Raw genomic sequence first — 27,765 nt, 5'->3', positions numbered from 1 at the left:
TTGGAATACAACAACTTCGCAAGGAACAATTCAATTCCATAAAAAAGAGCTGGGGAAAAGTCTCAAGGTCAAGTGTTTGCACATAAACATCACGCTTTCCATAGCCATAATAATAAGATCTCTCACAAATTCACTAGTTACATAACTGAATTTCTGTACGCATGCATTGACTTGTGCATAGGAGCACTGCAGACAAGCATAGCAAGCAAGTTGTTTTTGTGATAACCATTAGTACATGCTGATGGAATCCAATCGTTCTACTGGAATGACCAACAAGTCTGCAGCAAAGCCCCAAAATGACAACTCCCAGAATTTCATCAGTAAAGACCAACCAACAAAACTTCTCCAAACCCCACCAAAAAGAGTTCGGCAATTACCACCATCAGCATCCTAATTCATCAGAACACTTGCATGTGTTAGGTTAACAAAACCTGAAAAGTAAATGCGCAACATTAAAAACCTGAATAACCATAGGAACAAAAATGAGTGTTTTGGGAAAATGGCAAGTTTAGCAAGGTTAGTTTGAACACAAACAAACATAGAGATGTATTTTATTAGAGCTTAGTCTGGATGAAAAGTGAACAGAATCTATGACTACTGTAACAAGTACAAAACATTTTTTCTGCATCCCTTTGGGAAATTGAAATGGAAAAGGAGTTATCGATTATTGTCCTCTGGATGATATGCATTGATTAAGAAGGAAACAAGAGCAATACTCTCTCTGTCCCATAAAAAATCAACCTAGTACTCAATACGACACATCCTAGTACTATGAATCTGGACATACCTCGGTCCAGATTCATTGTACTAGAATGTATCACATCCAGTACTAGGTTCATTTTTTGTGGGATGGAGGGAGTACTTGCTAAGAAGTAACAACCATCATTTCCGTCTTCATCAGTTTGTGACAGTATAAAGTATTGTAAGGCAAAAAGCCAAAAATACATAATGAATATATTTTATAGTAAGGCTGGGAACCATAAGCTCTTATGAATAATAACTTAATAAGATAGGCCCAGTATTAAGTTTGCACTCAATCATGCTTGTTCAGAAAACAATACTGAGCCTGAATGACATACAAGTAGAAGCAAATCAAACCAGAATCACCAGTAAATTTATAATACAGTTAGTACTAGCTGGTTACCTGATAAATTAACTACTTCTTGTCACTGCCTGAACGAACCAGAATGTCACCCAACGTCTTATTTTTCGCATTGTCCTTGCCTGAATGATTTTTCGTTGAATTTAATCACAAGAACTTGAGCAACAACCATACATTACAATTCTAAGTAACACAATCTTACTACAATAGCTAAGGAATTAAATTGACATGTATTCGAACAATACAACACAACATACATATGTTGATGTTAATGAGAGAAAATAGCAGTATTTGGACATAGATAACTCAGAATAGTATGTTGGTCAGAAAAGCAACAAAAACATAACAGTCCCTTTACCAATAAGCTTGTTTGCTAATAATTGATTAATGATTACATTGTTAACAACTGATGTATGTTCGAGTAGCAGGTCAAATAAACAGGTCTTAAGGCACAATTAAATGGAAACAACATCCCTAATGCTAACCTTTAAACACTGTATTGCACAAAAAGGAGACAAAAAAAAAAGCAGATTACACAGTGTACATTTGAGATTCAACACGCAGTATAAACCCAGTGATGTTCTACACAAGAACACTAAATTGCAAATGAGCTACATTTTGTACTAGCAAATTCCCAGAGAGGCTGCTATTAGCTTGTGGCTCACTAGTGTGGTTTAGCTGAGAGTTACTGACCAATTCCTTTCAATGCCCAGATGCATTCCATGAACATCATTACACACAAGTGACTTAAATTTAACCAACCAAACAAGTGACTGAACTTATAAAACAAGACAAGTGAAATAGTGCTAATAAAGTGATAATTGCATCTTGAAAAGAGACATGCTAATTAAGCGATGAAATGATAACCTGAAGGTGGGATCTGGCATGACCCAAGCCACGAAGGGAGAACGCAAGGCATGAGCTCGGAGGGATCTTCCACTTGACTACTCCCAATCACCACCCCTCTCTCCATGTCGACGCCGATGACGTGATCGCCGACCGTGGGATAGGCGACATGGGCGTTCAGCGGGTCGAGGAAACCAACGCACGGCTTGGTGCCCCGGAATGGCAGCCACGGGTAGCCTCCGTCGCCCCAGATCTGGCTGAGCTCCACGCGATGCTCCAGCGTCCACTTCCAGCCGCTGCCCTCGACGGTGTCACCGTCGAGCGCGAAGGAGCTGAGCACGAACGGCTCGTCCCAGGACAGCTCGGTGTAATGCAGCCGCCCCTCACTGACCCCCATTCTCCGGTAGTCGCCCAGCCTCAGCTTGTGTCGCCACTCGGGGTTTGTCGCCTCGGGATTGAGCAGCACGCTGCCGATCGGCAGCTCGAGGAAGCGGAAGTCTGGGTCATGGCTGAACGGGTCGACGTGGACGGCGCCCCAGGTCATGTCGAGCCACCACAGCCGGCCGCCGGCGGCGACCACCGGGTGGTCGACTATAACCTTGCGCGGCCTCGTGAGCCCGCACCCGAACAGGTAGTCCGGCAGCTCGTCCCATCTCCCCGTCTCCGAGAGGAAGCGATGAATGGGGAGGTCCTTGCCGATGAACTCGACCACGGCGAATCGATCAGGCGGCCCGCCCCCGCTGTCCGATTGGGTGAGGAAGCCGGCGTACGCCTGCCGAGCCAGACCGCCGTCGGGGAGACGGAGAACCTCGCCGCTGAGAGGGTTGCACACGACGCGGGCGACGACCTTGTCGAAGTCGTACCTGATGCCGGACTGCACAAACCAAGAAGAATCGCCGCGGTTGTCGAACATGTTCGTCGCGGCTTGGCCGGTCAGCTTGGCTACCTCGTCGACGACGCGGAGCAGGAGGAGGCCGTCGCTGTTCGCGGTGTACCTCGGGCCGTACCGCCGGATCTCTCCCTCCAGGCCGGCTGCAGGCCCGCTGGGGCGGCGCCAGAGGGCGCCGTAGGGGACGACGAGCTCGGAGGCGAGCGGGGGCTCGGCGAGGCGGAACGTCGCGCGCGTCTCCAGCGGCACGTTCGGCTTGGGGAGCGGCGTCACGGTGTTCACCATCGCCCACTGAGGGCGCGAGGGGCCCGTGGAGAGGGAGCGGCGGAGGCGGCCGGAGACCTCACCGGAGAGGCCAAGGAGGCGGCGCCGGAGCTGCATCGCGGCGGCGCGGCGCGGCGTCTCGTCTCGCCTTGTCGAGGGGATGAGAAAATTGAGAAAACGGGAGGAGGCTTTTGCAATTACTACTCCTCAGAGAGGCGCAGAGGCGCAGAGCCTGGTGCATGTGGACTCGGCGCATGCGGCGAGGATACGTTTGGTTGCGTGGAGAAATGGCCGTGGGGTTGGTCTTCCTGGGAGCGGTGAGAGGGAGCTCTACTCGGGCCCATTTGTCAGTCACAATGGTCTATGGGTGTTGGTTCACGGAGAGGCTTTTCGCCGTTGCTCCATTTGGAACGGCCGTACGATACGAGTACAGTCTACTACGGCCTGGCGGTGAAATGAAAAATTTTGGATGTCATCGTATGTCGGAAGGGGTTTTCGGATACGAATGAAAAAACTAATTTCATAACTCGTATAAAAACCGTGGGACGAATCTTTTAAACCTAATTAATCCGTCATCAGCACATGCGAGTTATTGTAGAACTTATGCACATGTGGGGTTACTGTAGCATTAATGGTTAATCATGGACTAATTAAGCTCAAAAGATTCGTCTCGCAATTTACATGCAAACTGTGCAATTAGTTTTTCTTTTTATCTATATTTGATGCTCCATACATGCGTCCAAAGATTCGATGTGATATTTTTGGAAAAAAAATTTGGGGACTAAACAGGCCCAAAGTTTGCTTGCTTTTTTGGTGCGAAAAGCGAAGGGATTTTTTTTTGAACGTTTGAATTGCCTCGATTGGCTGTGGCGACTGTGGCAGGTCTGCACATGACCCGATCCACGTCACCTGTTTCCCGCCAAAAATATTTTAGGTCTTAGTAGCTGATTGGGCCTGCGGGTCATATCATATCATAGCCCACAAGTGGCCACGGCCCATGGGCTCACGGCTCAGCTGGAGGCATCTACTACATCGAAGGCATCGACAAGACGACAAGCGACCGGAGATAATAGATAATCTCTCTTTTGAACGGAACAATTTTACCCAAAAATTAACAGAGAAAATTAAATCTTGAAAGATTCATCATAAGGCCAGGGATTTCTAGAGAAGTACTGAATAGCTCAAGCAAGTTATGGACTTGGGTCCTTGTGAGTCTTCAAAGGAACAACCTGTACAGAGAAGCAATCTCCAATTCCTACTTCATATTGTACGGGGTAGAACATAACATGCACATAAGGATATGAATTTGCTGAACTAATCTTTGAAAGTCTATCCTAAGCCATTGGTACTTCCTCTGTTTTATAATATAATACATTCTAACATTGCCCATATTTATATAGATATTAATAAATCTATACATATATATATATATATATCTAGATTCATTAACATTTATATTGATGTAGGCAATGCTAGAAAGTCTTATAATATGAAACGGAGGGAGTAGTTTGGAATGTAATGTTGGGGGGTTCTATCTTTTACCGTCAGATAGCTAGCAAGCAAAGCATCAGTGTCAGAATTCAAAAGACCCCGAAAAAACATATTCCATTGATGAATGATGAACACATAACATCGAAGAAAACTTAGATATAAGGAGCATATGCATGATGCAAAAATGTAATCGTTGTATGTGTTGTTCTAGACTGCGGTTCAAAGCTCAACTGGCGATGGAATCAAGTCATTTCACTGAAATAATAATAAACATGGTTCGTGCATAGCTAAGAGAAGTTGCAAAATGTTCCCCAGAATTTGTCAAAATGAGGGGCCACAAAGTTCATCAGGAAAGCCCCAAAACCCAAACTTTTCACAGCATTCCCACAAGGTGTGTCAGAAACCATCACCATTCGCCTCCTAATTCTCCAGAAAAACCTCGTCTGTCAATTTTGAGAAACCCTGCAAATCAAATAATAAACATGAGACTCCCTTGTCTCTACTGTCTTTGTAATAATTCTGACAAAGAAGTAAACACTAGGGGCATATGAACACACATGAAGAAGAGCTACATTTATCTGTTTTTAATTCAGTGAAAATAAACAAGTAAATAGAAACGCCACTACATAATGAGATGCCGTCTAGCTTTATAGTTTAAACACTGAAATAATGAGCTGCGTCTCAACAGCATTGCGACATAATTTAATTTGAGGGTTTTTAGGGTCCATGGGAGTATGTTCTAGTGTTAATCATGACTCATGGGTTTGTATACTGAACCTCTCCATAGTCAATACTCCCAAGGAGTCAAGGGCACTCCAAGAACTCATTCAATTTATATAACACAGAATTCTAACATGATCAATAGTTAAGGAGCAACAACAACAACAACAGCATTCAGTCTAGGCAAGATCAGTTGGTAATAATATGTGCCATATACTTACAGCCCCATGTTTTCCAATAAGTCATAATGAACTAGAGGGCAGCAATAGTCCCTATTGGCAGTCAGCACACTTACAGTTGAGCATTATACATTTATACTTGTGTCTGCCAAGTCTCTTATTGCAAATTAATTCAAAATACACAACTATTCTACATCTTCCGCAAAAGAAAAATGACATTGCAAATACATGTAAATAAACAAACCATCCTGAACTTGGAAAGCAATCAGATACCGCCACTAATTGATAAAACAGTGAAAGTTAGTTAACAGAAAGTACCATGAGATCAAAAGCTGATAAAATTCACTTCTTCAGTTCTATGTCTACATGAACCGACATGTCTGAGTATGACGGAGTATTGCTTTTCATCTTGGCCTTCTTGCTCCAATGGATCCCTTTATTCACAAAGATAAGAAACTAAACAATCAGTATATGCTTCTCTACAATGTATCCAAGATATAAAACAGCAAACGAAATAAGACACTGAACAGGGGCATCACATAGATATACGTTTACACCCAATTTTTAGATAATGGAAATGGATTACATCTCCGGCGTTTACACTAAATTAGATGAATGGAATGCATAATAATAAACATACTATATTCAAATTAGCCGAGAGAGAGAGAGAGAGAGAGAGAGAGAGAGAGAGAGAGAGAGAGAGAAATCAGCATCCTTTGGCTTTACATCTACTCCTAAATGCTTCCTGTTTCAACCTTGGCTACAAAAGAATCCAAGTTCCACTCTTTCTCCCCAAATTCACCATTTCGCCACAACTATTCCCGATTTGCCCCAAAATTCTAGTGCAATTGGTAAAATAAGGATTTTAAAGACATGTTAAAACGAAATATACTAACTCCAACTAACATTTACATAGCGCACTTCAGCAATTGGATAACTCAAACAAGCATCATAGAAGAAGCGTGACTACAAATAAAAGTATGAATCTTGTTTCAAAAGTAAACAAATACCTTCAGGAATCTGGCTTGATTCAAGCCACGGTGGGAGTACACAAGGCAGGAGGGGAAAGTCAGCACAACCCAGACGAGAACTGTCAATCGCCCTCTCCTTAATCATGTCTATGCTGAGCATCTGATCACCAACTATGAGGTGCACGATGTTGGCGTTCAGTGGATCAATGGCCCCAATCCTTGGCATGCCACCCAAGGGAACCGACGCGTGGTGCTCATCCTTCCAGATCGGGCCGAAGGCCACCTCGTGCTCCAGCGTCCAGGAGTCGCCGCCCTCGTCGTCGTCGGCGAGCGAGAACGACCTGATCAAGAACTGCTTCCCCAAAGACACCTCGACATAGCGGAGCTTGCCCTCGCTGACCCCCATGCGCCTGTACTTGCCAAGCTCCCTTAGCATCACCACGTCGTCAAGGTCAGGCAGCACGCTCTCCTTGGGCAGCTCGACGAACCGGAGCTCCGGCCGGTCGCTGAAGGGGTCGATGGTGACGGCGCCCCAGCTCGCATCGACCCACCATAGCCGGTCGCCGAAGGCCACCACCTCCTGGTCGATGTCGACCGTCCTCCTGGCTGGCAATGGGGACGGCATGCCCACCAGCTTGTCCCACTCCCCGGAATCCGAGAGAAATCGCCGCACGAGCCACCCCTGGCCGTCTTCCTCGCGGTTGCCGTCGAGCTCCGCCACCGCGTACCGAGCAGGCGGCCCCTGACCGGCATCGGACTGGGTGAGGAGCCCGAAGTGGAGGTACCTCGAGGTCTTCTTCGTGCCGTTGAGGTCGGGGAGGCGGTACATCTCGCCGCTGAGCGGGTTGCAGACGAACCGCGTCACCTCCGGGTCGCGGTCGACGCCGTCGAGGGCCCACTCGCGCATCGGCTCGCCGCCGCGGCTGCCGACGGTGGGGAGGTGGTTGCGGGAGTCGTAGAAGCGGACGAGGACGAGGCCGTCGCCGCTCGTGGCGCGGACGTCCGTGGAGACCGTGCCGAACAACTCGGACTCGGCGTCGTGGCGGAGGCGGGGGTCGACGAAGCTGGCGGCGAAGGTGAGGTAGGAGACGCACGGCGGGTAGTCGGCGTGGAGCGACGCGCCCGGCTGCGACGACGCCCCGGACCGGTCCATCTTCGACAGCTGGAGCAGCGCCCACGGGGGCCGCGCCGGCGACGCGGCGCGCGTGGAGAGGTAGCGGGCGAGGCCGCCGGAGACGGCGCCGGTGAGGCGGCGGAGGCGGAGCATCGCGCGCGGAGGCGTGGAGGTGGAGGTCGCGGTGATTTGGTGGTGGTGTAGTAGTAGTAGTAGTAGCCTGTAGTGTACTACTGGTAGCAGAGAAGGGGAGAAGAGGGTTTTGTGTTTGTGGGAGAAACCGAGAGAAGGGATGCGGAATGAACATGAACTCGCTCTATGGACCAAGGAAAAGCAGCGTGGTCAAAAGAAGAAGGGAAGACTCTTCAGACTTTACTATCAAGCTGTACTCGGATATTTTCTTTTTTTTTTCTTTAATTACAAGCTGCATTTAATTACTTTGGATATTTTAACTACAAAGCTGCATTTAATGGTATTTCAGTAGGAATTAATTTTTAGAAATCCAAATAATTTAGAAATTTTCTCAAACTGAACGCGCCCCTAATGCTTTCTCAGGTGACAAAATCGAAGGGCCTAATAAAACCTTTATAGTTAAGATAACTGTTGGGCCTGTAGCCCATCTACAGTAATTTATCTCTGAGACTCCGACTACAAACCTTCCCGAGTTGTAGAATTTTTTTTTTTAAAAGGAGAAAAGCAAAGTTGGAGAAAAAAAATTTTCCTTTAAAAAAAAGAAAAGAAAAGCCGGTCTCCTTCATCTTCCCGTCCGTAAACCCTAATTGACTTATACTCATCAATCGTCCTCCTCGATTGCTCCTCCCCTGATTCCGATCCACTCCGAGGCCTCATGGCGGCGACCGATTCTCGTCGCCTTGCAGACCTAGATGTCGACGAGCTGGACCGCCTCCTCCCGTTGATCAAGGTCACCCCCTTCGCCGCGCACCGCACTTCTGCCCCCAGAGGATGTGGTTGTCCTTGTGCGGTGCCGAGGCGGATGGAGGAGGCTCAGGGTAAATAGTTTTTTCCCCCATATTTCTCTTGTGTTGGTTTTAGGACTATCTGCATGATTTATCTGATCATGCAGCCTCGTCGGAGAGGACTCCAAATCCCCCCCACAATCGCTCAGTCGCCTTTGGACAATTCCAAGAAAGACTCCGAGAAAGCTTTACGCAGTAAGTACATGATTTTATCATACAAGAAAAGAAAAGCAAGCAAATAATAAAGCCAATAATTGTGGGAAGTTAATTTATTCACTTATGGGGGTGGCATGTATTACCCGACCCATCATTAATAAAATGGTTATAAGGTAGAGTATATCTACCTTCCAGCATAAAAAAAAACTTATGGGGGTGCCATTGTACAAAGAATGAGATATGGGGTAGAAGAATTACGATTGTTTGTCTGTTTTTTTTTTCTGTAAACAAATGTAGTCTGCTTCCTAGATTGCTTTGCTGGACTCGTCATCTTGCCGGCAGAGCAAGAACAACTTGTGGTGCTCAAAGCCATCCTCGATTCCTTCTCCGAGGCCACTGGGCTAAAAATTAATTTTCACAAGAGCACCTTCCTCTCTATCAATGTCCTGCACGATGAGGCGGTTCGGCTGGCTGGGACTCTCGGTTGCCTGATAGCTTCCTTCCCCCAACCTTATTTAGGCCTCCCTCTCTCTGTTACCAAGCTATGCCTCGCGGACTTCCAACCGCTCATCACTAGGATTGACGAACGTTTTGCCGGTTGGCGCGGTCACCTTCTGTCTTCTGATGGACGGCTCGCTCTCATCAATTCGGTGCTCTCTGCCCTCCCTTCCTATATTATGGGAGCCATCCTTCTCCCTAAGGGTGTGTTGCTGTCATTGACAAATGCCGAAGAGCTTTCTTCTGGACAGGGGATGAACACTGCCATGTTAGCAACTGCAAAATTGCGTGGGACATTGTTTGTTCTCCGAAGGAAAAAAGGTGGTGCTGGGATAAAAAATCTTGAAGTCCAGAACAATGACGGAGATTCTGCGTCGTGGATTGACTGTTTTCAAACTGAACGGGTCTATAGTGCTTTCTCAGGTGACAAAATCGAATGGACTGTTGGGCCTGTAGCCCATCTACAGTAATTTATCTCAGACTACAAACCTTTCCAAGTTGGAGATTTTTTTTTTAAAAAAGGAGAAAAGCAAAAGTTGAAGAAAAAAAATTTCCTTAAAAAAAAAAAGAATAGCCGGTCTCCTTCGTCTTCCCGACCGTAAACATCGAGATTCTAGAGAGACGAGGCGCGGGACCAGCGAAACCCTAACCGAGCTACTCATCTCTCGTCCTCCTCGATTGCTCCTCCACCCGATTCCGATCCACTCCGAGGCCTCATGGCGGCGACCGATTCTCGTCGCCTCGCAGACCTAGATGACGACGAGCTAGACCGCCTCCTCCCGTTGATCAAGGTCACCCCCTTCGCCGCGCACCGCACTTCCGCCCCCGAAGGATGTGGCTGTCCTTGTGCGGCGACGAGGCGGCTGGAAGAGGGTCAGGGTAAGTTGGTTTTTCCCCCTTGTTTCTCTTCGTATTTGTTTTTCCCTCCTTCCCGTGTTACTGGGTAACCCCCTATCTCACACAATATTTATCTGATCATGCAGCCTCATCGGAGAGGACTCCAAATCCCCCCACAGTCGCTCAGTCGTCGTTGGACAATTCCAAGAAAGATTCAGAGAAAGCTTTACGGAGTAAGCACATGATTGATTTTATTGTACAAGAAAAGAAGAGCAAGCAAATAATAAAGTCTTATTTGGGGAAGTTTATTCACTTATGAAGTCTTATTTGGGGAAGTTTATTCACTTATGGGGGTGCCATTGTACAAAGAATGAGATATGGGGTAGAAGAATTAGGGTAGCTTCTCTGAGGTTGAAGAATTACGGTAGTTTCTCTGATTTTTTTTAACTGTAAAACAATGTGGTCTGCTTCCCAAATTGCTTTGCTGGACCCATGTCGCAAGTTCGCAACTTGTGAAATTATTTGAACTATGGGCATTGTGTACAGTTAGATTTTATTTGCCAATGGTCTGAGCTTACTTCTACTTTCAGAACGCAGTATAAAGATGGCAATGAAGATTATCAATTACTCTGAAGACTGTATGAGAAAGATTGTAGAGTTGAATGCCACTCTCCCTCTGGATCAGCATTTCTTCCCTGCCTGCATCTGGCCACGGGACCTTGAGGACTTGCGTTTTTCCAAGATTGGGTTTTACGTTGACTATCGCTTGAATGACACTTCTCCAAGTAAATGCTTCTACAGTTTATTATTAAAACAAGTTGCTTTTCTTAGCTTCTTCATTATTGAAGGTTCCAGTATCAGTGGATTTGAAATAACTCTAGATTTTTCATGTACTGTCTGTCCCATGCACCCCAAGGGATCTCAAATAGTTTAGCAAACAATCATGGAGTAGTGTCAGTGTTATATGTTTATATCAGTTCTAACTCATTTGATCTAGGATTATAAGGATCAACGTTTTATATATTTAAGGGTGTTATTATAATATCTATATGTGATTATGTCATAAACATTGGAGTCTGAAGTAAAATGTACTCTTGCCTGACACGAGTACAAGCTGCTTCTAATATCGATTTCAAATCTTTTACAGTCAACCATAGCAGGACTCTGCAACTTATGTCCTTTCTTAGATCTGCAATAGTTCAGGGGCACTGTCGTATTATCTTTGTTGTTTTTTGATTTCTTGTTTTCCCAGAGTCGTAACGTTTCATTTTGATCTATTGCTTATGCCACTCACAGCCACTTGGGGGTGTAAGTGCTTTGCACATGAAGACAAGTATGTTGCATCAACTATGCTGCGGATCAATGGACTAGTGTTTACTGGAGATTTCCCACATGGCCGGTCCATGCATGTTTATGGTTTTGTGGCTGTGAGGGATATGATAAAGAGCCATTGAGGAACTATATCTTCAATGTCAGCAGGGAGAAGGCTTGTCAATTGAACCTGGTTAGTACATCTATACTCAAAGACTTTTTCTACAGTTGATTGTATTTTGATTGGTATATAATGAGCGTCCATAGCTAGCGCTTATTTTTTTAGTGTCTATAACTTTGGAGGATTTATTGATTAGTAGCATATTGCCCATGCATTGCAACGGGATTTTAATTAAAGAAAATTATCATTAACCCATTATTACCATCATTTTCTGCACATATTACCTCTTAATTGCTGTGTATATTTGATACTGCCATATGACCTCTTTGGCCCTACACTATCCATTTCTTTTCTCGCAAAAAGTAGAGAGTTGGTTTTGTGGGGGGGGGGGGGGGGGGGGGGGGGGGGGTGGGGTGGGGGGTGGGTGGGTGGGGTTGATATGTGGGGCCTCTAGCCCAACTGTCTTTTTTTCCTCCGAAAAAAGGAAGGTGGCTGAACCACCACCACTATTCCCTTTTAAAGGAGTATAGAATCTCCTAAATGCACAACATTCCCTTCCCTCCCATTTTCCCTCTTAAATGGCCATATGCCTTTTCCTTTCCCATCCATATTGTAGAGCATGCTTTGTAGAAAACACCCACCTGAAAGTAGGAGGAATAAGTGGTAGGTCCGGCTTAAGACTTCTGTAGCAGAACAAGCACTTCTACATATTAGTAAATATGTCTAAAGAATGGCGCCATGAATGTGCTAGGAATATATATGTGTGTGCTAGGAAAACGAAGAGAAAGCACTTCTCTTTGTTTTTTGGCCCAATAAATCTTATATTCAGTCCAATACTCCAGTTGTACGCTAAACTCTTTGGATTGCACTGTGTTCAGTAATATCATGATTTGGTTCAATTTTGAAGTGAAAAGAACACACCTGACTGGGTTGTACAGAGGGAACTATATATATGACTGAAAACTTTAAAAAACACGGTTGAATATGCTATGACAGTCCTATATTTAACATGGAAAATGATGTTATTGCTTCAGACTATTTGCAGCATTTAGCTTGCCGTAGCTAAATATAGCATTCCTCTAAGCCTCAATCAGTCATTTTTGTCATTTGACTTAGCATAGAATGTAGTTCTTTGTTCACTGATATCTATATAATCATATCACAAAAGCTGCACTAAATTATATGTGTAGGATGAATCTCATTGTACCAATCTCATGTAGTCAATCCTTTATTTTGATATATTGATGGTAAAAGCTGGGAAAAATTGAGCATGAAGTGCTAGCTACTTATAATATTGGAAGGGAGTGTCTCTAGTTCAAATGTGCAAATTATACTTTCATAGAATCACATGAGGTAGGTCTAGCCCATTATTTCTTGTTAAGATCTTGGTAACATCTTGACATTGGTAGCGGCTTACCATGTTTATTTTGGAATTCCTAATAATCTGATTCAAACCAGTGATATGTGTGGAGTAACATAACCATATTTTGACCTTATCCTTTTCTCTTTGGTCAAAATGCAGGATTCGCCTTCATTGGAGATTAGTCCCCCCATGCGTGGCATCTCTGTATGGGACAGTGCTTTAATCGAGTTTCACTTGAAGGTTAAGGGCAGTGACAGTGATAGTAGTTCAGATGATGACATACTCATTAACGCCTGTATGGAGTTCGACTATGAGACCATTGAGCGTGACAAAAAGTTGATATCAAGAATTGATGGCCCGTTCGGTCCACTTGATATGCGTTATATCTTCTTAAAGAATGGGATTGAGGCCACTATCGATATTGATCTGGGCAGCACATCTGAAGCTTATGATATTTTGCTTGTAGCATTTTCAGGCGAGGATTCCATGACGCTTTACAAGGACCGTGTTGGACAGCATACCAAGTTTACAGCCGTTGTAATTGTTCCTTTAGACGAGTTGTTACATATCAAAGCATTTGGCACGTATGGTTCGTCTCATTTTGATGGCAATATTGCTGTGCCTGTATTAAAGCATGGAAGCTGTAAGAAACCGTTTTGGTTTCAGTTGGCAGAGAAGAAGTCGGGGCATAAGAATCTGCCTAGAGCTTGCCTGGAGGTCACGTTTTCTACGATGGGTTACTATAACACGGGAGAGATGTAGAACAAATGACTGCAAGAACTGCTATTTTGCTCTAGAGCATTTCGTTTTCCTGGGCTGTGAAATGTTTAAGAGTTGTGATTTGATACTGAAATCCGTAAGTTGTATTTTAACTGAAATCGATAATGATGTTTTATCGATCGTCAGTTTCTTTCGCTGTGATATGGATGCTTGTATGTTTTCCAAAGTTTGAGTCACCCGTTGAAGTAGGGACTGACCACAGACGGGCAGTCAAATCTTGTTTGTCATGAATTCACAACTGAGCTGATCTAGCACTTGCTGCCATGGATTTTTGATAGTATGTAGGTTGATGATATCTTCATAGTACGTAGGCAAATTAATTGCGTCGATTAATCAATACAAGCGTTTTTATGCAATCAGAATACCTACTGTAATTTTTTTAAAAAAATACAAAATCCATACAGTGCTTAGAAATACATGTTCCCATAACATGCAATTAATACTAAACTATCATAGCATCACCAAAAGATATCTACACCAACTAGTGAAGAGCAAGAAGGATAGAAAAGAGGATTCTAATTTTAGGAAGGTAATTAAAGAATAGAAAAGAGGATTCTGGTTTTTATAGGAAGGTAATTAGGGAAACTGTTCGAGGCAACTTTCAAAAGAAAAAGCCTAAAATTTTGGGATTAGGATCCATTCGGTGATGCTCTTATATATTTTCTTTTAAAAAATATCTTCAGTGAGATTTAAAGGCATGAAAAATATCTTACCCTCAAACAGATTGCCTAATTAACTTTCTAAAACAAGAAAAGTAGGCTACGACAAAAACTATCAACAGAATTAATCCTTTCCCCTACACGCTCAATTCCTAATCCCGGTGCAGCGCTTCCCCTGTACAGGGAAGCTTCGAGTGGCGGATCGTGAGCCTCCTAATTTACAAGGACATTTACAATAGTCTTTGGTATCTCTCTATTATCATGCAAGTAAATTTGATAACATGGATGAAAGATAAATGAGGAAAGAAAAATATGGTTGTTATGCATGGCAACGGCTCAGAGTCGACTCTTAGCATTTATTAGAGCAAATTTTGTTGCATGGTGGTGAAAGAAAGGAAAGAATAGTAAGAAAAAAAAATATTTTGATACATGAATGATTAGAGCTTATATTGTTTCCAACTATTGTAGGATCTCTAAATAACGTAGAGCTCATACCTGACACCTTTATACATGCTCTAAGACTGAAATTAACTCTCCAATTCTTAGGTACTCTCTCCGTCTTATTTTAAGTGCTGTCATGGATTTTCGTGCCTAACGTTTGACCATTCGTCTTATTTGAAAAACTTATAATTTTTTTTAAAAAATAAGTCACACATAAAGTACTATTTATGTTTTATCATCTAATAACAATAAAAATATGAGTCATATTTTTTAAAAATAAAAAAGACGGTTAAACATTAGACATTAAAACCATACCTGCATCTAAAATGAGACGGATAGGTGGTTAAGGGATCTGTTGGAGTGATGCTTTTACCTCTAAAAGTCTCTGATTTTGGGCTTGGGAGGAGTTTAGGGGAAGTCTCCAATATGCTTAGCATGAAACTGTGACAAATCCCAATAATATATAAACCAATGTCTCTTTAGAAGTTCATAAATCATGGGTCTATTGTCTAAAATAAGTCCAGTAATAATTTACTAGAAGAAGCCGGTCAAATTTGGCTGGCTCAACCTTCATCTTTAATTTTCGTTCATAAAAAAAAAACCTTCATCTTTAACCGGCCGGCAATAAACACTTCCCGAGTAGGACTGTAGAGTAGTGCTAATTAACCATCACCATCTCATCAAGGAAATCTTTCAATGCAACCAATAGCAAATTTCTATGTGAGCCACTCATTTAATAAATTAAAGGTGCAATTATGCGAATTGAGTATATGATCTAGTCAGGAGAAAAATCATTAGAAAGGTAATACGCAGTTTTGAATATCATTATTTGATATTTTGTTGAAGTCGGGAAGATCAATGATCCTCGACACACTACTTGTTCCTCTGTTGCTTTGAGTCATTTCCTGTTACTGCTAAATGGATAATAGGTTCTATTACCAAACAGTATTGTTGGAAGTTGCAAGGCAGTCATCAAAGGAACTGGTTAAGCTGCAACAAAACAAAGGATTTATTCGCCAATGGAACTGATTAATATGCATAAAAGAAATTGTTAACCGTCATTACTGAATTGCATATATACACTTTCAAATGCTATTTTCTTTTTCTTTTTGATATTGGACTTTCAGTAGATATTATTATTACTCTAGAGAAAACAGTTCGGAATTAGACAAAAGAAAGGGAACAATTTTTTTGTCGGGTCGGCCGAAGAGGTGGCTGACCAATTTCATTAAGAATTGGAAGAAAATTAAAGTGCACAAGTGTGTTACATCGATAGGAGGATGTCGATCGGGTCCAATGCAAGACGCCTCAGTCCCGTGAACAGAAAAAGCCTAAAGACTGGACAGAAACTGTATACTCAATTAATTACCCGGGCGAAAAATTCATGCCTCTGTCCAGATGATAATTTCCTCTTTGATGTCATTCACCAAGTGCTCTATCGTCCTGAGACATTGGTCGAAAATTCTCCCGTTTCTTTCCTTCCAAATCAGCCAGCATACCAGTATGAAGAGGCAGTCAAAGGACGCTCTGTAGCTCGTCCGGCAACGTGCTCTGTTCTGCAGCCACCAGTCCGCCAGAGCATATCCTTCATCTCCTGGAACTGCGAAGAAAGGGAACAATTCAGAATTCTTTACTTTTGAGTCTTAAGGTCATAATATTACCACTATGGCATAGCTTCTTCCTTAAACACGAAACCACAATGGGTAAGTGAGTGCCATCTGGTAAGTCTAATATACCTGCATTTGGTTGTCATTCTTGATGTAAACATAGAAAATCAACAATTGACATACGTGAAAAAACTACAAACTATTAATAGAAACTAGATTGTAAGAGAATATATGGGATTTAAGTTTTGGAAGGAAATTAGCCCACTGGCATTATAAAGATCAAATGATAGAAAATAACATCTCAACTAGATGAAAGTATGAGACCAGGTAGTAGTAACATCCTAGAGAGAGAAATCTATCTACACCTAACTAGTTACCTCAGGAAAATTCCCACATAAAACTTCGGAATTAGTAAATATTAAATATAAATTTCATTTGTATATAAATAGGTTTCGAAAAAGAAGGTTACTAAACATCTGTTTACATATAATTTCAATTTAATAACTAGTATAGTTAGGCAGATATACTTAATATCAATAGCCCATGCAAATGCGTGGTTTAACAACTAGTGCACCTTTATTAGGTTCTGTTATTTACCAGTTCAGTTTAGTTGCAGTGGCATGTTGCTATAATGCAATCTTACTGATACAACTTACGTAGTTACCTCAGAGTTGTGGGCAGACCAATAATTGAGACTTCCTGAGTTCAAAACTCCAATGTTTGAGGTACAACTTCTCCCTTCGGCCTAAATCAAGAGAAACTCACAGATTCAGTGTTACTTTCTGTTTGTTTATGAAGAGAAAATAAGTAATGCACTTGACTAACCCCGTGCCAACGCCACACATTCCTTTCATACAGAAATCTTGTGCTGGACAAGTCTTCCAAAAGTGCTTTAGCAAATCTGAACAACAGAATACCAGCATGCTGTGATGCCTACATGGGAACAGACAACCGTGAAAACAAATATGGAATGTGTAACCCTTCGCTAAAAAAAGAAACTAAATGCTGTGATAGGTGCACCCCAAAGATCATAGGTACCACCATTTATCCATCTGTCACGCGACCATCAATAATATAGTACCATGATCATTTGTATACACATCAGGGGCATTTCAAAAAAAAAATACAAACACCATTTTAAATTTCAAATTGTTGAGCAGCAATGCAACAAAGTTACACTAGAACATGATGTTGATATCTGGTCAGCACATAAAGTGATAAGGGAAACATGAAGTATGGGTCAATTTATCAAATAAATGTACCTAAAACTCACAAATTCATGGTTGCATACATGCTGCACAGATTTTTTTGGAACACATCAATGGCCAATTGCTGGTTCATGTGAAACCAATTTCCCAAAAATTCCATATATAGAATTGAGGACAGTATGAAGGAATGCAGTGTTAATGTATACACCATATATATATTTCTATTTTGGTTCAGTTGGCCCACTTAGCCCATTTGGCCCATGTATATGTATATAACCTTCACTACCATCTAGGGTTTACTGCTGAATATATTTTTCGTGATTTCCCCCAAATGTTGAACATGGTATCAGAGCTTGCCTGGGATTCGCCGGAGCTGCGTCCTGGACGTCGCATCAGCGATCTGCTCTGCTGCTAATAATCTCTTCTCCTCCGCCGGCAAGTTTCCCCTGTCCTCAATCTTCTTTGCTGCTGCCTACCGAATCTGCTAGGAAGCAATAGGTTTCCCTTGTCTCTACACCCACGGCTGCTGCTGGTTACTGCTGCTACATGGTTGGACTGCCTCTTACTACGGGGAAGTTAAAGCGGGTCCATTTGCAGCCGGTAATGGACAAAATCAGAGCAAGGATGGGGGGCTAGAAAAACAAGCTAGTTTATCAAAGCGGGCGGAAGGTTCTTGTGCAGTTCTCAGTGCCATTCCAACCTACTTGCTGACCGTTCTTAAACCACCAAAAGGATTCCTAAATGATGTTGACAAAGCGCGACGAAAATTTCTTTGGGCCGGAGACCAAGAAAGCTTGGGCGAAAAATGTAAAGTGAATTGGCAGCAAGTATGTTCTCCGACTATACATGGTGGATTGGGCATACCTTGTTTGGAGAAGTTCTCACGATCGCTGAGGCTACGTTGGCTCTGGTATGAGTGGACAAGCCCGGAAAAACCATGGATAGGAACCCCGCCGCCCTGTGATGACACCGATCGTGCTTTGTTTGCTGCTGCCACCAAAGTATCGGTCGGAGATGGACGAAAGGCAAAATTTTGGGAATCCAACTGGATAGGAGATCAGCCGCTGAAATACCTAGCCCCAAACCTCTTCAAGCACTCCAAAAGGAAAAACAGGTCGGTTCTTGAGGCAATAACCAATGATGCTTGGATCGAAGACATCCGCGGAGGGGTGACAATACAGCTGCTTCAGGAATATATATGCGTATGGGAAGTGCTCCACAACGCAGGAGAGGTGATCCATGAAAGGGCTGAGGACACAATCCTCTGGAGGTGGTCGGCCAGTGGCTTGTATACGGCAAAATCAGCATATGTCATGCAGTTCATGGGCAAAACGTTTTCGGATTCTACTGAGCTTGTATGGGAAACTTGGGCACCGGGGAAACACAAATTCTTCGCGTGGCTGCTGGCGCAAAATAGAATATGGACGGCAGATCATTTGCAATGTAGGGGCTGGCCAAATAACTATTTCTGCCAAACTCTGTTTCAGAAATCTCGAAACGGTACAGCACCTCTTCATGGAGTGCCCCTTCACGCAGCAGGTATGGCGGGACATTGGTCGCAAATTCAGACCGCAACGTTTCCTACATGTGACCACAGACAACACTCTCCTCAATTGGTGGCGCGAGCAAACAGATGAGGCAGAAAAGTTGCAACAGAAAGGGCTACGTTCAGCAGTCTTGACCACGCTTTGGGAGATTTGGATGGAAAGGAACAATCGCATCTTCAGAGGGAAAGAATCTACACCATCGGCACTTGCTAGCAAGATCATAGATGAGCTTTGTTTGTGGGAAATGGTAGGTGCCAAGGGAGTGAAGTGTATTATGTTAAGAGATTAGGCTTTTGTTTTTTTAGGGAGTGCAGGCAGGAAGAATTCCTCCGGGAACGTCTCCCCTGCCTTCTGTTCTGTACAGTTTCTCTCACTTCTTCTATAATATAAAACCAGCTTGCTGGGTTCTTTCAAAAAAAAACTGCTGCTACATGGTGTTTGATTTGGTCTGTAGCTTGGTTCATGTGTGTTACAGAGGCTGCTAGTACTGAAGTATTATTGTGGATTTGTCAGTTCTGTCCATTATGATTTCTTCAGTAGGGATTCTTCCTTTACCCCCAGTGAGCTCTATTTCTCCACCTACTTGGCTGAAACAATGCCATTCCTGTTTGAACTGGGGTCATATTCAAAGAAATTGCAATCAGTATCGTTGTCATCTTCAGTCAAATAAACCACATATTCATGATAAGGATGCTAAGTCTGAATTTGCCATATTCTTGAACCAGCTTGCACACACCCCTTTGAAAACAGATCCATCCTCATGTATTGCTGATGTTAGTATGGATATTACGGGCTGTTCACTTTCAGCAAATGTTACAGACTCTTGTTGGATATTGGACTCAGGGGCATCCTTTCACATGACACCGGACATTTCACAGCTCCAGTCATGCTCTTTGACAAAAGCATCAAGTGTTCAGACAGCTGATGGCACCATTCTACCGGTTTCTCTTCAAGGCACTCTCCAAACTAAAGAATACACAATTCCAGATGTCTTTTATGTGCCCAATCTATCTATGAAACTTATATCTGTTGGTCAGCTTACCGATATGAAGTGCCATGTGGTTTTTGATGAGGCTGCTTGTTATGTACTGGATCGTGCTACAGGCAATCTTGTTGGAGCTGGTCATCGACTCAATGGTCCTAGGGGACTTTATGTGCTTGATCATTTGCATCTTCCCACTTCTACTTCCTCTGGTTTTCCTGGAAACTCTGCTTCTGCCACCTCTATAACTTCCAATTCCTCTGTTTATTCCTCTTTGTCAGCCTCTTTTCCTCAGTGGCATCATAGACTTGGTCATTTATGTGGTTCTCGCTTGTCTACTCTTGTTCAACAGGGTGTCCTAGGAAATGTCTCTATTGAGACTGATTTCGTGTGCAAGGGTTGCAAGCTTGGTAAACAAGTACAACTCCCTTATCGTTCTAGCATGTCTCGGTCTACCTCTCCTTTTGCATTAGTTCATTCAGATGTATGGGGTCCTGCCCCATTTCATTCTAAAGGAGGTCACCGATATTATGTCATTTTTGTCGATGATTTCTCTCGATACACTTGGATCTATTTCATGAAACATCGCAGTGAGCTCTATCAAGTTTACAAATCCTTTGCTTCCATGGTTCATACACAGTTTTCTACATCTATAAAAATTTTTCGTTCCGACTCCGGGGGAGAGTACTTGTCTAATGCCTTCCGCCAGCTTTTAAGTGACCATGGAACTCTTCCACAACTTTCATGTCCCGGTGCTCATGCACAAAATGGCGTCGCTGAACGAAAACACCGCCATATCATAGAGACTGCTCGTACTCTTCTAATTGCGTCTCATGTTCCACCACATTTTTGGGCTGAGGCTGTATCCACCTCTGTTTATCTAATTAATCTTCAGCCTTCATCAATCCTTCAAGGCCGCAGTGCTGGTGAGTGTCTTTATTCCTCTCCTCCAAGGTATGACCAACTTCGAGTCTTTGGTTGTACATGCTATGTTCTTCTTCCACAACATGAACGCACCAAATTATCTGCTCAATCAGTTGAATGTGTTTTTCTGGGTTATAGTCTTGAGCATAAAGGATATCGTTGTTATGATCCTTCTAATCGTAGAATGCGTATTTCTAGGGATGTTTCTTTTGTAGAGAACCGTCCTTTCTATTATTCGCCCTCCTCTACACGCTCTTCTTCTCCTACTGAGGATGTGTCTTTTCTGTTTCTTCCACCAATTGAGTTGTCTCCTGTTCAAACCCCTACAGATCCTACTGTTCCATCCACTACTTCTGTTCCTCCTACATCTACTACTATTGTTCCTCCTGTTACTCCCTCTTCCCCAGTGACTAGTACTCCTCCTGCTACTTCATCTTTGCCTCCCATTTCTGTCTCACCTTATCCTTTGCATTACACTCGTCGTCCTCAAATCACTGTAGGTGATCAGTCGCCCTCTCGTTTGACTAAATCCAGCGAGCTATCAATTGATGATTCTAATGAGCTACCTGTTGATGATATGCCTATACCATCATCACCATCTTCTCCTGCAGCACGATATGGTCTTCGAAATCGCAGTAAAATTATGCCACATCCTCGTTACAGTTGTGCAATAGCTGATGGTGTTCAGGAGCCTCGCACATATCAAGAGGCTGTTACAATTAATGAATGGAAATTGGCTATGAATGAGGAACTTTCTGCCTTAGAGCGCACGGGTACATGGGATGTTGTTCCTCTTCCCCATCATGCTGTTCCAATTACTTGCAAGTGGGTGTTTAAGGTGAAAACTCGCTCTAATGGATCTATTGAACGGTATAAGGCCCGCTTGGTTGCTTGTGGTTTTCAGCAGGAATATGGTCGAGATTATGATGAGACTTTTGCCCCAGTTGCTCACATGACTACTGTCCGTACCCTTATAGCTGTAGCTGCAACTCGTCAATGGGAGATCTCACAGATGGACGTGAAGAATGCATTTCTTCATGGTGATTTGCAAGAGGAAGTCTACATGCAGCCTCCACCAGGTTTGACATGTCCATCTGGTCATGTGTTGTGCCTACGCCGTGCTTTATATGGTCTTAAGCAAGCTCCACGAGCTTGGTTTGAGCGCTTTAGCTCAGTTGTTCTAAAAGCTGGATTTGTTGCTAGTGAGCATGATTCTGCCCTATTTATCCACACTTCTTCTCGAGGTCGTACGATTCTCTTGCTCTATGTTGATGATATGATCATAACGGGTGATGACGCTTCTCATGTTGCCTTCGTGAAGCAACGTCTAAGTGAGCAATTCATGATGACTGATCTTGGACCACTAAAGTATTTTCTGGGCATTGAGGTTGCTTCAACACCGAATGGTTTTCATTTGTCTCAGCATCGATATACTCTCGACTTACTATCTCGCTCTGGTCTAAGTGATGATAAAACTGCTGCCACTCCTATGGAGCTTCATCTCAAGATTCGTCCTACTGTTGGGAATCCACTTTCAGATCCTTCTCGATACCGACATATTGTTGGAAGTCTTGTATATCTTGCTGTTACTCGACCGGATATCTCACATGCTGTTCATGTTCTCAGTCAATTTACTAGTGCCCCTACATCTGTCCATTATGCTCACCTATTACGAGTGCTCCGCTATCTACGTGGGACGCCATCTCGTGGTATATTTTTCTCCCGTGATAGCTCACTAGAGCTTCAAGCTTATTCAGATTCCACTTGGGCAAGTGACCCTGTTGATCGATGCTCTATTACTGGTTATTGTATCTTCCTGGGATCTTCTCTTCTTGCTTGGAAGTCAAAGAAACAGACAGCTTTCTCTCGTTCAAGCGCTGAGGCTGAATTACGAGCTCTTGCAACTACAACAGCTGAAGTTATATGGCTCCGTTGGCTACTTGCAGATCTTGGTGTTGTCCTCTCACAACCAACTTCATTGTTTTGTGATAACACAAGTGCTATCCAAATAGCCTCAAATCCTGTCAAACATGAACTCAGCAAACACATAGGGACTGATGCTTCTTTTACCCGATTTCATTATCAACACAGGACAATCTGTCTTCATTACTTGCCCTCTGAACTTCAAGTTGCTGACTTGTTCACCAAACCGCAAACACGAGACCAGCATGATTTTCTTCTTTCCAAACTCAAGGCTGTTGATCCACCTAGAGTTTGACGGGGGGTGTTAATGTATACACCATATATATATTTCTGTTTTGGTTCAGTTGGCCCACTTAGCCCATTTGGCCCATGTATATGTATATAACCTTCACTACCATCTAGGGTTTACTGCTGAATATATTTTTCGTGATTTCCCCCAAATGTTGAACATGCAGATCATTTACTGACAACCTGAGGACACTGCACGCATTTGCACCTACCTCGAAGTTATAACTTTTCAAAGTTGATAAGTGAAGGGATCCTTTGTAATCAACAGTCCATATATGAGTTGATGACTCTCGGGTACTGATAGAAGAGCACAAAGAATTGTGAGCAATTGATATTTTCTGGTAAGGAAAAACAGGTTAAGAGTTAAGGATTTAGCGGATATATACCAAATGCTTTCAACTTGGCATTGCTCCATCGCATTGACCCGTACACCTCTGCAAGACAATGTTTGTATAATTAGCAATTAGTGTGATCCAAAAGATATAGACAGATGAACGAGAATTACACCTTATTTTATTGGCATGTAAAAGACAACGATGCACTCTGTGTGTACTGTCATTTTGCGCAAATCTATATGCTGAACATCGTTTGACAATCCAAGATGGGTATGTTTTGTCACCTTTTTTGCTATGATAGTTTCCCTTGATCCTACCATGCCCAGACTTGTCATTTTCATCATCAGATTGTGAATCAATTTGAGCATCAAAGCTCAAGGGAAGAAATTTATCATCGAATGGTGAATGGTCATGGACTTCACCATACAGGATTCTTATTATATCACATGCTTTGGAAACACATTTGGGAGTTGTGTGAGCAATAGGCACATAATCTCTTCTTTCATCAATAGAGCTAACAGTTTCACATGAAACTCTTTGCAGCATTACACGGCAATCATCTCCAAGTACTATCTGTTCTGTGTTGTCTGGATGAAATGCCATCAGTGCTTTGTCCAGCACATCATTGTTTCGTGATGTGTCCCAAAGGTGCAGAATAATGATTGTAACAATCATGTCAAGATAGTCCGCAGAATCAGACAACTCACCTATTACATACATATAGAGACTTTTGCAAGCTTTTCTGAAGCCTGCTGGCCCAAATGCAAATGTAGACAACCGGCGATGGTAGTTCCCTGATATAGGTATATCACTTCTTGTCCGCCCTGTCGTTGTTATATAATGTGTCGGTTTTGCAACTTGTTTTGGATCTCCAGGTGGCTTCTTAATAAATCTATCACTCTTTTCCCTCTCTGGCGTTGTTATATAATGTGTCGGTTTTGCAACTTCTTTTGGATCTCCAGGTGGCTTCTTAATAAATTCAGCAACAAACCCCTCTGTGATAACACCATGTAGCCAACTTGTTGAAGCATTGCCTACAAAGCACATCACAATCCCATCTACTTGGACATACTGTAGATAGTGGCCCTTTTGGGGTGTGGTCCAACTTCTGGATTCCGGACAATCGAAGTCATAAACATTATCTGAGTGAGATAGAGTCCAGAAGCGATGATTGCCTATGCAGTCCATCATATTCTCATAAAGTAACCAAGGATCAGGTTCATCCAAATTCAGGAAGTGATAGTTCTGTAAAAAGATGCAACAAGTATAAACGATAAGGAAGAAGTGTCATTAAATTGCACTAAAAGGTTGCAACGGATAGAAACTTACTGGTGGATAACGGCCGCAGCCTTCTAATTCACTTAAGGGGATGTCATTTAACCTAGTCTTAACTGGAGTGTTTGCCAACTTCTTCAGAGCTTCAAGAAACTTTGGAAGGTCAGGGTAGGCTTTGCAATCAACACGAACTGCTACAGCAGGGGCTCTCATGGGCATAACCTTCACACTTGTCAATGTAGAGTTCTTAATTAACTGGTCTGAAGTAAACACATACACAATGTTTCCAGTGACTATATGATTTTCTAATCCCTGTTTATGTTCCATACAATTAACTGTAGTGTATGTGGCCTTGTCAAATAAGTCTCTATGACCAGGGATAGAGGAGCAAGAAGCACCCTCAACTAACTCCCTTTTATCTCCTATCCAGATAAGGGAACTCTTAATGCATTTGATATACAAATCTTTTCTTTCACCAATACCATAGCTGGGACTCAAGAATTGGACATTCATTCCAGATGTGACTTTCCCGGAGAAGACACGTCCTAAAGCAAAATACCTGCCTTTGCCTAATGCTAGGGTCATCTTGGAAACATAAAGAACAAGGGGCCTTCAGCATCACAATTTCTAACAGAGGTATGGTAAATGTTGTCAAGATCCACACCAAAATTCCCAACACAATGTCTTTGCGCCTTCTCTGGAGAGGGGATGTGGTACACCATCATCTCAGAAAGTGCACTGCATGCTGGCAGCCAAGCTTGGATCACATACTTTACGAGTTCAATGCCAACAAGTTCCTTAGCTGCAGAACTCACAGTGACATGAATCTTTTCTAGCATAGGCCACAATTTGTGCTTGCTATTCATGCAGGCGTTCATGATCTCTCTGATAGGTTCATAGCAAAACTGAACAAAGCCCCTCTTGCATGTAGCTGTGCCAGTGTTCTTTTTTGTCCATTTCTTTGTGGCCAGGTCAAAGAAGTTCTCACCCCATAATCTATCATCTTAGATTCCTCAACTTTGAATTTGGAGGAATACATCTTAGCAAAATTAGAAATTGCAACTGCCCATCCGTGCAGACCAGATGAGAACACAACAGTTCCCTTAGTGGGATACACCTGAGCATCTTTGTGTGAAGACATGGTAGCATTGACACTATCAATTAGACTGGAGAGGGTCTGATAAGCTTTCTCACCATCAACATTCTGCTCAAGGAAGAATCTGTCGATCTTATTCAGAGTAAAAACAGGCTGAATCTTCATATTAAGAGCTTCACGAATAGAAGTCTTGGTCCATAAAGTAACACCCTCAAAACTGTCCACTACAACTAGAGCACCATCCATTATGCAAAGGGCAGGTTGGACATCATTAGACAAGTTGCAACACACAGGAGAGTCAATAAGATTGATCAAGTGTCCGTTACCAGCTCTCTTATCCTTGTAGCTTCTCAGAGAATCTTCAGGCATTTCATAGTACAGAGAAATTAGGCTATTGCTTTCAGTAACTTCCTGGGAAGTAATTCCAGCAGTTGCTACCAGGGAATCCAATATTGCAGTTTTTCCTTTAAAAATGGTACAAGACAAAATATTAGTACAAAAAATATTTTCACAACAAAATTACAAATGGAAGCAGCAAAAAAAGTACAAGAGAAGTACATCCTATAACGAATAGTAGAAGAAAGACAAGATATCAAGGTTACAAACTCAAATACTCCGGACATTATGTAGTACAACACTTCCATACCAATCTCAATATATCCTAGACCCACCAGAAATCGATATTTACATACAGGAAGATAATTCCAGCGATACAAATCATTCAGATTCAATATGTTAATGGAAAGAAATGGCTGAAAAGAATAACTAGAAATTCTACTAAGATGCCACGTCGTAAATGTGAGAATTAATGTAATTTCATAAACAAACAAGTAAAACAACCACATTTTAAGAATCTCACACCACTACATTTCAATCTTACCATGGCCAGCATCAGCAATAACCAATACATTCCGAATGTTGTTCTTATTGCACATAATGCTGTGAAGTTCTTCCGCTGTGACCACCATCATGTCGATTTACTTCATGTATCCCTGCCTGTGCCAAATGAACAAGTTTGATAAGAACAGAGAAAAATTGAGAAATAAGCCATCAAGTAGTAAGCACCACAATTAATTAACAATTTGTATTTAAAAGACAGTCCAGTGACTTCTCATCCCTTACATCAGGGACAAAACAGGAGTTATGAGCTCCGGCACAATGACATGCTCTTGATGTGTGAGGAGTGAGGACTACGACGCCTACCAGCATGCACCAGGACCTGATCCAAACAGAGTATGCAACTCACAAGATCTCTGCAGGCTGATACTAAGTGATCAGAGGCAAGATATCTGAAGCATCTCCCAGCAACTCTTCACTTCTCAAAATATCAAGTAGGAAACCCTACTAAGGTTGGTAGATGAGAGGGCTTTTGAACCACTCCTGTTGGACTACTCTTTGGTTTCTTCCACCGATGCTTAGTTTTCACTAAAATCCGACCACATTTTCATATGGAATTTGAAGAATCCTCCTCCTTCCCCGTAAGACAAAGGTCGTTTGGATTGGATTACGGGTATCAGCAATAGCAAAATGAGCTCCCAACGTTCAACTGGGCTCCCCGTCGCTCTCCCGCCGCCGCGGCGACGCACCCCCCCCCCCCCCCCCCCCCCCCCCCCCCCACCATCTCACCCCACCCCAACCAAGCACCCAGTTCCGCGACCCAGCTAACTCACGAGACGCACCGAACCCCCATATCGGCCATTCGTCTGGCACCATCGCGGCGTTCTCAGTTCCTAACCCCATCTGATCCAGTGAGAGGGTTTCTAGCTTGGATTTCATATGAAGAAGGAATCCTAATCGCCATGAAAGCGGGTCTTCCCTCTACCCTCTAGTCTCAACACAAAAACCCAAAGTAAGCAAGCAA

General features: G+C 43.0%; 2 protein-coding genes and 2 pseudogenes across 3 annotated transcripts; 1 reads left to right on the top strand and 3 right to left on the bottom strand.

Annotated features, from left to right (window-relative positions):
* Positions 1–37: 37 nt before the first annotated feature.
* LOC127774579 (uncharacterized) lies at positions 38–3,243 on the bottom strand. 2 transcript variants are annotated; one of them, XM_052300845.1, is made up of 3 exons: positions 1,970–3,243; positions 1,145–1,224; positions 38–431 (listed from the first exon to the last, which is right to left on the bottom strand). In XM_052300845.1, the coding sequence occupies exons 1-2, from the start codon at positions 3,216–3,218 to the stop codon at positions 1,157–1,159; spliced, it is 1,317 nt and encodes a 438-aa protein (XP_052156805.1). In that variant the 5' UTR covers positions 3,219–3,243; the 3' UTR covers positions 38–431; positions 1,145–1,156. The 2 variants fall into 2 exon arrangements, with proteins under 2 accessions (XP_052156805.1, XP_052156806.1); XM_052300846.1 differs by having other exon boundaries at positions 38–390.
* A 1,515-nt stretch (positions 3,244–4,758) lies between these two features.
* Positions 4,759–7,730, bottom strand: LOC127774670 (uncharacterized). The gene is made up of 3 exons (XM_052300952.1): positions 6,502–7,730; positions 5,810–5,925; positions 4,759–5,054 (listed from the first exon to the last, which is right to left on the bottom strand). The coding sequence occupies exons 1-2, from the start codon at positions 7,727–7,729 to the stop codon at positions 5,834–5,836; spliced, it is 1,320 nt and encodes a 439-aa protein (XP_052156912.1). The 5' UTR covers position 7,730; the 3' UTR covers positions 4,759–5,054; positions 5,810–5,833.
* Positions 7,731–9,775: 2,045 nt separating this feature from the next.
* Positions 9,776–13,875, top strand: LOC127773147 (uncharacterized; annotated as a pseudogene).
* Positions 13,876–15,691: 1,816 nt separating this feature from the next.
* On the bottom strand, positions 15,692–26,875 carry LOC127774246 (elongation factor 2-like; annotated as a pseudogene).
* Positions 26,876–27,765: the final 890 nt, after the last annotated feature.

This window comes from Oryza glaberrima, chromosome 5, assembly GCF_000147395.1.
Source record: "Oryza glaberrima chromosome 5, OglaRS2, whole genome shotgun sequence".
NCBI lineage: Eukaryota > Viridiplantae > Streptophyta > Magnoliopsida > Poales > Poaceae > Oryza > Oryza glaberrima.
This window is presented reverse-complemented; position numbering and strand designations above follow the sequence as displayed.